The sequence below is a fragment of the Osmerus mordax genome, chromosome 20 (assembly GCF_038355195.1).
Source record: "Osmerus mordax isolate fOsmMor3 chromosome 20, fOsmMor3.pri, whole genome shotgun sequence".
Classification (NCBI taxonomy): domain Eukaryota; kingdom Metazoa; phylum Chordata; class Actinopteri; order Osmeriformes; family Osmeridae; genus Osmerus; species Osmerus mordax.
In genome coordinates, this window is record NC_090069.1 from 3,779,158 (window position 1) to 3,789,562 (window position 10,405).

Here is a 10,405-nt window from a genome sequence, read left to right on the forward strand (position 1 = left end):
GCTCAGGCCAGGGTCACCAAGATGAAAAGTCAATGGGTTTCGGATTACCAGTGAATCGATTGTTATGATTTGTTTGGGCCGGGATCGGTAGGATTCTCCTATAGTGTTAGTTACAGTATGGTCAAGCTATTCAGGGATTTTTAAGATGACATCTAGCTTCTAGACGGTGTCATATATTATGCATAGACTTTGTCGTACATAGGTTAAATTAAATGATTAAAAAGCCCTTACGCTCTAGGTGTTGTAACTGTGTCCGGACTTTAATGTGGTCTGAGCTTGGGGATTAAAGATATATGTGGGGGGCATTTTCCAGGCTTCATAAGACATATTCTAAGTGAAGTGGACAGGAAAGGCAGGGAGAGTTAGAGAGGGGAAAAACAGGCATCAAATGCCCAAGGCTGAGCTCAAACCCAGACCACTGCAGTAAGGCCTTAGCTTACACGATGCGCGCACTTACCCAGGGAGCACAAATTGGAGTCCTGAGCTCGGGTTTGGAAGGTTTCCTCAACAGCTTAAATGATTTAAGCATTTGACGTCTATTCAGTTTCCAACCTGCCAGCGCTACCCAAAACACACTGTTGATTTAAAGGCTGTGTGTGTGTGTGTGTGTATCTTTTAGCGTGTTAGGAACATCCAGGCTCTCCCGTGTGGGTTCACGTGTCTGTCTTCCTTCTCTCAGACTGCGATGTTCCTCCCCGGCAGCAGTACGTTATCCAAAACAATTATGTGACACTGCAGTATGAGGGAGGAAGACCAGAGAGTCGAGTTCACAGAGTCTCCCGGTGGTCAGCAGAGGTACTGCGGGCTGGTCTAGGGCACAGAATGTGCTAGTTGCGTGTCTTGTCTGCAACCAGGCAACACCTCGATCAAGCATTCCTGTCACACACGCACACACACCGTTTCGGCGCCTTCGCCCAAATATGTACCTTCTGCAGAAGCCGTGGTGGCTCAGGTCTCTGCCAATGCCAATTGTGATTCGATTTCCTCACTCACCCATTCTCACACACACACTCCACACACACCACACACACCACAGACAGCGTCTGAGTCTCAGGGCTTCTCTTTTGATCCCCCCCCCCCCTCTCTCTCTCTCCAGAATGGTCTTAACGGGTTACACCTGGCCTCTAAAGAGGGCCACGTCAAAATGGTGCTGGAGCTACTACATGCTGGAATTGTCTTGGAAACCACAACCAAGGTAAACCTCGACCTGCTCCCGTGCAGTTTGTATCCTGGACTTCATAAGGAAGCGAAGGACCTTATAAAAAAAAACGTATATCACCGTTTTTGTATCGGGTACGAACCGAGTACTGTAGATTGATAGTGCTGATTCACCTCCTCGCTTCTCCGATCGAGTCATAACTCTGGAGTCATGCTCAGAACGATGTGATTGTATTACCCCTGGGATTGACCTCCCAGCTGTGTGAAGCTTTTTAAATAGAGATCTAGGTCATTAGGCTGAGCTCTGTCCCCGCTCTCTCTCTCTGCTGTCTATCTCTCTGTGTGTGTGTGTGTGTGTGTCTGTGCGTTTCACCTCCAGAAAGGGAACACTGCCCTCCACATAGCCGCGCTAGCAGGCCAGGAGAGAGTGGTGGCTGAGCTTGCCAACTATGGAGCCAACGTCAATGCTCAGTCACAGGTGAGTCGGGCGGGACCTCACTGAATTAGCATAGGGAGTCAGGTGGCTGAGCGGTGAGGGAGTCGGACTAGTAATCCGAAGGTTGCCAGTTCGATTCCCGGTCATGCCAACTGATGTTGTGTCCTTGGGCAAGGCACTTCACCTCACTTGCCTCGGGGGAATGTCCCTGTGCTTACTGTAAGTCGCTCTGGATAAGAGCGTCTGCTAAATGACTAAATGTAAGTCTGTGTGTGTGAGAGAGTGTTGGTGTCAGTCATTGTGAACAGGTGTGCGTTTGCTAGTGTGTGTGTGGCGTGCGCCCACGAGGGTGCTGTGTTTGGCGTCTCACTGTCCAGTCGTTCTCTCTTTACAGAAAGGCTTCAGTCCCCTCTATATGGCAGCACAAGAAAACCATTTAGAGGTTGTCAAATTCCTGCTTGAAAACGGAGCCAATCAGAGCCTGCCCACAGAGGTGAGGGAAGCTCTCGACACGTTTTCTGTCGTCCCATAGGCTGCGTCGCCTGTCTTCCTCTATCTGTGACAGCGATCTCACATTACGTGGTCTCATGTTTCTCCCTCCTCTTCATTCACATCCTCCCTCTCTCCTCTCCTCTCTTCTCTGCTCCCCTCCGCTCCTCTCTTCTCCTCTCCTCTCTTATCCTCTCCGCTCCTCTCTTCTCCGCTCCTCTCTTCTCCTCTCTTCTCTTCTCCTCTCCGCTCCTCTCTTCTCCTCTCCTCTCCGCTCCTCTCCTCCGCTCCTCTCTTCTCCTCTCTTCTCCTCTCCTCTCTTCTCCTCTCCTCTCCGCTCCTCTCCTCCGCTCCTCTCCTCTCTCCCCTCTGTCTGTCCCGTCAGGACGGCTTCACCCCCCTGGCCGTAGCCCTGCAGCAGGGCCACGAGAACGTGGTGGCCCTGCTCATCAACTATGGGACCAAGGGTAAGGTTCGCCTCCCCGCGCTTCACATCGCCGCCCGCAACGACGACACGCGCACCGCCGCTGTGCTTTTGCAGAACGACCCCAACGCAGATGTCCTTAGCAAGGTACCCGTAACACCCATGTGTATGCGTGCGTGTGTGACGCGTGATTGGCCAGTCATTAGGACCTGCTGGGAAGTGAACTTTCAAAAATCGATGTTGAAAATAGCGTCGCGTTGAATCGGCACGAAAACAATAACGTCATAGCCGTCTTGGTGCGATGACGAACACGAACACCTCTCTTTTCTATCGCTCTCTCCCTTTCTCCCTCTCTAGACTGGCTTCACGCCCCTCCACATCGCTGCTCACTACGAGAACCTGAGCGTTGCCCAGTTGCTGCTCAACAGAGGAGCCAATGTCAACTTCACCCCCAAGGTCAGTCCCTCTCAGCCACAGACACAGTAGGGGTATCGTCCCTCAACTGTCGCAAGGTAGTCGGGAGAGGACATTTGTCGCCGTTGAAAGTCGTAGAAGTGGAATTCAATTTCACACTGGCTCCCCCTTTTTCCTCAGAATGGTATCACCCCTCTGCACATAGCCTCCAGGAGGGGCAATGTGATCATGGTCAGACTACTGCTGGACAGAGGGGCGCAAATAGACGCCAAGACTAAGGTATGTGACTGGGCGGCGCCGCCGCCGCCCCCCGCACTCTGGATTCAGCAGGATCCTGTCTTACGAAGCTGACGCAGACCTATCTACCTTTCTCCTCTTTGTTCTCTCCTCCTCTCATCTTTGTCCCTGACACCTCTTCTGCTCTCATCGTGACTCTCTCTCTCTCTCTCTCTCTCTCTCCCTCCTTCGCTCCCTCCTTCGCTCCGTCCCATCCCTCCATCCAGGACGAGCTGACCCCGCTCCACTGTGCTGCCAGGAACGGTCATGTGCGCATCATCGAGATCCTGCTGGACCAGGGAGCTCCCATCCAGGCCAAAACCAAGGTCGGCCAGGGGTCCTCCAGGGGGCTCATGCAGGGGAAATAGACCAGAGGACCATGCTGGTGCCACCTGCATTTGCAAGCTCAGCACTCGTAGCCAAAGCCAAATGTCCCTCGGCCAAAAAGTTCTGCCAAAACCCCCTTAAGTTATTTTAGTGTGATGAATTTATGGATTGTTATCACCTCTGTGGGCTCACGCTGCTCTGCCTCTCTTTCTCCACCTCTCTCTCTTTCTCTTTGTCGCTCTCTCTCTATCTCCATCTCTCTCTCTCTATCTCCATCTCTCTCTTTGTCGCTGTTTCTCTATCTCCATCTCTCTCTCTCTCTTTGTCGCTGTCTCTCTATCTCTCTCTCCCCCCTCTCACTCTCTATCTCTCTCTCCCTCTCCATCCCTCTGACAGAACGGCCTGTCCCCCATCCACATGGCGGCCCAGGGCGACCACATGGACTGCGTCAGGCAGCTGCTCCAGTACAACGCGGAGATCGACGACATCACCCTGGACCACCTGACCCCCCTCCACGTGGCCGCCCACTGCGGTCACCACCGCATGGCCAAAGTGCTGCTGGACAAGGGGGCCAAGGCCAACGCCCGCGCTCTGGTCAGTAGCTCCCTCGCCGGAGCTTCCCCTCGCTCCTGCGGCTCTTCCGCGCTCCATGTTGTCTTCCTGTGCCGCTGAGTCATCCCGGGCTATTTTTAAAGTCCACGTCGAATCGAGTCTAAATGTGTCCACCGCCGAGTCTGTCGTGGCTCCGCGTTGTCGAGAAACTCTGCTTTTGACACCCTTGCCGCGTGCGTGCGCGCGTGTGTGTCTTTCAGAATGGCTTCACGCCGCTCCACATCGCTTGCAAGAAGAACCACATGCGCTCCATGGACCTGCTGCTGAAACACTCCGCGTCCCTGGAGGCCGTCACGGAGGTGAGCTCCCCAAGTGACGGATTAGCCGCTGTATCGCTAGCACCGTTAGCCACAGCGCGGGTGCGATTTTTCCTCTCTCCTCCCGTGTGTTTTCCCCCGCAGTCTGGTCTGACCCCTCTGCACGTAGCAGCCTTCATGGGCCACCTGAACATAGTCAAGAACCTTCTGCAGAGGGGTGCCTCCCCCAACGCCTCTAACGTGGTGAGAGACCTAACCCTTCCAGCACTGACTAACTATCAACCCCCCACCCCCCACCACGGCCTCTCGGCCTCCACCCATAACACTGACACGCCCCGCCGCCACGACGACAAGGAGACGCCCCCCGAAAGCGCCCACCTCGGCTCCCTCACTCGCCGAGCTCCGAACCCTGACCTTTCACCTCTCTCTCTCTCTCTCTCTCTCTCTCGTTTGCGACAGAAAGTGGAGACGCCCCTCCACATGGCGTCCAGGGCGGGCCACTGCGAGGTGGCTCTGTTCCTGCTCCAGAACACCGCCCAGGTGGACGCCAAGGCCAAGGTAGTGACCGACGCACAAGCGCACAAGCGCACACAGCGCGTCGAGGTGCACACACTCGGGCTCGGATTCGGTGGAATGACATTGACGGTTCACCTTCACGGCCTGCGCCTCACGACCAGACCTACTTTTCCCTCTCTTCCTCCTCCAGTTTTTGTCTCTCATGCCTTGTCCGTGTTTCTCTCTCGCTGACCCCCTGTGCTTGTACCCCGGGGCCCTGTGTGCGCAGGACGACCAGACGCCGCTGCACTGTGCGGCCCGCATGGGTCACAAGGAGCTGGTGAAACTGCTGCTGGAGCACAAGGCCAATCCCGACTCGGCCACCACGGCCGGCCACACCCCCCTGCACATCGCCGCCCGCGAGGGCCACGCGCTCACCACCCGCATCCTGCTGGACGGAGCCGCCCAACAGACCAAAATGACCAAGGTTCCCGCCGTCGTTTCCTCTTGTGTTTGCCCCCTCCACCCCCCTCCTCTTTCCTATTTCTATCTTTCTCCCTTTTCTTCTCTCTCTCTCTCTCTCTCTCTCTCTCTCTCTCTCTCTCTCTCTCTCTCTCTCTCTCTCTCTCTCTGTCTCTCTCTCTCTCTGTGTCCGCTCCCTTTCCCTAAGTCCTTGTTTTCCACCCTTGGTCTCTGTACTTTGTATTTGAATGTGTGTTGTCATATGTGTGTGTGTGTGAGTAGAAAGGCTTCACTGCTCTCCACGTGGCGTCTAAGTACGGCAAGGTGGACGTGTCCGAGCTGCTCCTGGAGCGAGGAGCCAATCCCAACGCAGCAGGAAAGGTGAGAGGTCACGCGGGGGGGGGGGGCGGCGGGGGCGTTCGACCTTCGCGAGGTGACCCCGTTCCCTGTCGCGTAGAAACGAGATCCCAGACGTGTATGTTTCGTCGAGTCGGCGTTGTAAACGTTCCGCGTGAGCGTGCGGGGATAATGTTTGTGTCATACCCGATGTAGAAGGTACTGATAGTAGATGTGTGTGTGTGTGTGTTTGTTTTCCTCAGAACGGTCTGACTCCCTTACACGTGGCCGTTCATCACAACAACCTGGATGTGGTCAAGCTGCTGGTCAGCAAGGGAGGCTCCGCACACAGCACTGCCCGGGTGAGCACACACACAGACACACACACACACACAGCACTGCCCGGGTGAGTACACACACAGCACTGCCTGGGTGAGCACACACACACACACACAGAACTGCCCGGGTGAGCACACACACACACACAGAACTGCCCGGGTGAGCACACACACAGACACACACACACACACACACAGCACTGCCTGGGTGAGCACACACACAGACACACACACACACACACAGCACTGCCCGGGTGAGCACACACACACGCACACAGTGCAACACACCCCAATCTCTCTGCATCCCCCACACCCCATCCTTCCCTCTCATCCTTGGTCTCACGTGCACAGGGAAAGGCCCCCAGCGCTAGATACACACCACTTTCTGATGACACGACACATTGCCCCCCAGCCCAGCCTTGCTGACGCCGTGTCTGTGTCTGCAGAACGGCTACACCCCCCTGCACATCGCCGCCAAGCAGAACCAGATGGAGGTGGCTACCTGTCTGCTGCAGCACGGTGCCTCTGCCAACGCAGAGTCCCTGCAGGGGATCACCCCCCTGCACCTGGCCGCCCAGGAGGGACGTCCAGACATGGTGGCCTTGCTCATCTCCAAACAGGCCAACGTCAACCTGGGAAACAAGGTTAGGGGCCACACACACACCCACACACACACGCGTGTGCTGCGTGCCGCGTCTGCAGCGAGGTCGGTCTGCCTGCCCCGTCGTCGTTTTTGGGGAAATGTACGCGGTACATTCTCTGTGTGTGAGTCGATTGCGCTTTGGGGATGTACATGAATGGAGGAGATGAAACGTATGAGAACGTCAGAACATCTCCAGTGAGAAACGGAGCTTTGTGGGAGTCGGTTCTCCGATTTGAACATCGCGAGGTGCACTCGAGCTGTTCTGTTCGTGAATGGGCTTGCTCGTTGTGACCCCCCACCCCCTCTCCCCCCCTTAATTTCAGAATGGACTGACCCCTCTGCACCTGGTGGCCCAGGAGGGTCATGTTGGAATCGCAGACACCCTGGTCAAACAGGGGGCATCTGTCTATGCTGCTTCACGGGTAAGGATACCAGGGCTGGTATGTGTACACGACAGACTGATGCCTACCGTCCACATGTAAGTACGCTGTGTAGCGCTGATTAAAAGGATGCTGTCTCCAAATCGCAAAGGGTTTTTTATTGGCGAGGCTGTCCAGGGTCCAGGCTGTTTATAATGAGGAAATAACGAGGCCCTTGAAAAAACTGCCAGTTCTCTCCCTCAGTCTTCCTCTGATGATCTCTCTCTTTCTGTCTTTCTTTGTTCTCTCTGACGCTATCTCTGCCTTCTCTCTCTCTCTCTCTCTCTCTCTCTCTCTCTCTCTCTCTCTCTCTCTCTCTCTCTCTCTCAGATTGGCTACACACCCCTTCATGTGGCCTGTCACTATGGCAACATCAAGATGGTGAAGTTTCTTCTGCAGCAGCAGGCTCATGTGAACAGCAAGACCAGAGTAAGCTCTCACACACACTCTCGCACACACACACGCGTAACACGCACACACACACACCCTCTGCTCAGACAGCCCCTCAGGGTGTGTTTACACCATTGCGAATTTTCGACGGAGCGCAACTTCTCGATGCAATCCCCATGCGCGGCCGCCTGAGACCCCGCTGCGTTTACGGGTTCGATCGGTCTGTCACGCAGTCGATGCGATACAATCGGAACACAGATGTTCCACAACTCCTCCGCCGTGGCACTGTCAGTACGTAGCGCAAACATCTAGAGCACGCCCCCACCCTCTGCAGACAGATCGGGGGAAAAAATATGCGGCGATGTAAACCGAGCGTGACGCGCTCCCCTCCGCTCCTCTCTCTGTAGATCACCAGTCCTACACGTGGTTTCACCAGAACATTGTTGTGAACAATGCCAGGAGTCTCGAGGAAACGATCTCCTAGACTTTCCCTGCTCTCCATTCGTTTATCTCTTCCGACGTTCAACTCGTCTTCAGCGCTCACTTATATCCCTCTCCTCCCTCCACCTCATGCCTCCTCTTCGCTCCCTCTCTCCCCCGCCCCTGTCTCTCCTCCCGTCCAGGTGGGCTACACCCCCCTCCACCAGGCCGCCCAGCAGGGCCACACGGACATCGTGACCCTGCTGCTGAAAAGCGGAGCCCAGCCCAACGAGATCACCACGGTGAGCCCCCCCCCCCCCCCCCCCCTCGCTCCTTCCTCCTCATCCTCCCCTCCCGCCGACCTCTCAAACTCGGCCCTCCCTTCCCTCGCCCCCCCCCTCTCGTCCGACGGCCTTGCCTTCCTCGCCTCTATCGTCGGCCTTCCCAGTCTTTTCTCTGCATGGGAAAGTCCACCTCCTTGCGGGGTACGAGCTGAGTGTGGCTGTGTCTCCCCTCTAGAATGGGACGTCCCCCCTGGGCATCGCCAAGCGCCTGGGCTACATCTCCGTCATCGACGTGCTGAAGCTGGTCACCGAGGAGAGCGTTTCCGCGGTGAGCCACTCTCAGCGCGGGTCGGACGGGGCACGGAAATGGCTCGACGACACCGACCAGAATCCCCTCGTGAGGCTTCTTTCTTTTCTTAATCCTCCTCTTCCTCCTTCTGTCGTTACTCACAGATCACCACCGAGAAGCACCGGATGAGTTTCCCTGAGACGGTGGACGAGGTCCTCGACGTCTCGGAGGATGAGGGTGGGTTGGCGCTCTTTTGAGGCGTTCTCTTCCCCGAGTACGCAAAGGCTTCTTTGGAGAGAGATAAACGCTGCTGGGCGATGTATTTGTCGGTGGTTTTCAGCCCAGCTTCAGTGTCATGAAAGGGAGCCAGACAAGCATTGGAACAGAGAAGCGATGCCATGAGATAACATTCCACACTGGCCTAAACAATATGCTTCTCTCCATTTGTTTTGTAGGCGTTGCGCAGCTAACCTTAGGTAGGATCTCTCTCTGCTCTGTCCGGTTGTTTCGGCGCCATGCGATCTCGTGCCTGCCATTGCACGCTCTCTCTCATTCTTTCGGTCTGTGTCCAGCTAACTCCTTCGAAAAAAAGCCTGTTCTCTCTGTCTGTCTTTTCCTTTTTTCTCTTTCCCTCTCTTTCCCTCTCTTATGCTTTCTCTCGCTTCTCTCTCTCTCTTTCCCTCTCTTCCACTCTCTTCTGCTCTCTCTCTTTCCCTGTCTTCCACTCTTTTCTGCTCTCTCTCTCTCTCTCTCTCTCTCTCTCTCTCTCTCTCTCTCTCTCTCTCTCTCTTCTCTCTCTCTTTCCCTCTCTTCCACTCTCTTCTGCTCTCTCTCTTCTGCTCTCTCTCTCTCTCTCTCTCTCTCTTTCCCCTTTCTTCTCTATTCAGTGTAACAATGTTGGTTTGTCATTGGCATGTGTTCACGACATCTTTCCTCTCCCAGTGTTGACATCTGTCCGTGACTCAATGTCCTGACAGGTCCGGCAACTCAACAAGAACTACAAATACCAGAAGGGGGGGGGGGGGGGAACAATAGATGGCGCTCAGCTCAGTGTTGTTCCGACCATTTTGAACCACTGAGGATGCAGCCTGGCATAGCCTAATTGATCAATAAGCTAATTACACAGATTCCTGCCTAGCTGCGAATGTACTCGATGAACAAATGACGCACAGTGACTGTGTACACTCTGGCTAACCGCATGTGGTTAGGATAATAAGACCTCTTACCAATAAACCCAGCCACTCTCTCCTACACAGAAAACAAACTACCCCACGTGTGATTTTCATCTCTAACAGGCATGCTCACATCAAGCCGCGCCCAGGCCGTGTTTTGTGTACAGTGGTGTGTGCCGTGTTTCCTGGTCGCTCTGTTAGCGTCTTATTGATCTCCTTAATTTACACCATTTGGGCTCCATCGGCTCGGGTTGATGTTGATTTGACTCCATCGCTTGGATCAAGTCCAGGACTGCTTTGGGCTGCTCACTACTGTGTACTGTGTGTTGTTTGCGTTCGTGTCAGGGACGGTGCTGTATCTCTCTCTCTTTCTCTCTCTCGCTCTCTCTCTCTCTCTTCTCTTCTCTCTCTCTCTGCTCTCTCTCTCTCTATCTCTCTCTCATCTCTCTCTTCTCTCTCTCTCTCTCTCTCTCTCTCTGTCTGTCTGTCTCTCTCTGTGTCTGTCTGTCTGTCTCTCTCTCTCTCTCTCTCTCCTCTCTCTCTCTCTCTCTCTCTCTCTCTCTCTCTCTCTCTCTCTCTCTCTCTCTCTCTCTCTCTCGCTCTCTGTCTCTCTCTCTCTCTCTCCCCCCCCTCACTGTCTGACATGTCCTTCATCTTCAGGGGACGAGCTGTTGGGGATGGACGGCGCTCGCTACCTGAAGCTTGACGACCTCAAGGACCAGGATGACCGACTTCCTGTCTCCTAAGAAGAGCATGAGAGACTT

General features: G+C 54.8%; 1 protein-coding gene across 1 annotated transcript in view; it reads left to right on the plus strand.

Moving 5' to 3' along the window:
• Positions 1-10,405, plus strand: part of LOC136964187 (ankyrin-1-like) — a 45,468-nt gene that overhangs the window by 19,943 nt on the left and 15,120 nt on the right. Inside the window, 23 exon segments of the mRNA XM_067258186.1 lie at positions 1,097-1,195; positions 1,538-1,636; positions 1,989-2,087; positions 2,469-2,654; positions 2,865-2,963; positions 3,102-3,200; positions 3,425-3,523; positions 3,921-4,118; positions 4,337-4,435; positions 4,538-4,636; positions 4,853-4,951; positions 5,178-5,375; positions 5,633-5,731; positions 5,950-6,048; positions 6,471-6,668; positions 6,991-7,089; positions 7,417-7,515; positions 8,100-8,198; positions 8,416-8,508; positions 8,634-8,706; positions 8,925-8,945; positions 10,302-10,369; positions 10,371-10,404. Of these exon segments, the coding sequence (XP_067114287.1) occupies positions 1,097-1,195; positions 1,538-1,636; positions 1,989-2,087; positions 2,469-2,654; positions 2,865-2,963; positions 3,102-3,200; positions 3,425-3,523; positions 3,921-4,118; positions 4,337-4,435; positions 4,538-4,636; positions 4,853-4,951; positions 5,178-5,375; positions 5,633-5,731; positions 5,950-6,048; positions 6,471-6,668; positions 6,991-7,089; positions 7,417-7,515; positions 8,100-8,198; positions 8,416-8,508; positions 8,634-8,706; positions 8,925-8,945; positions 10,302-10,369; positions 10,371-10,404 (2,455 nt within the window).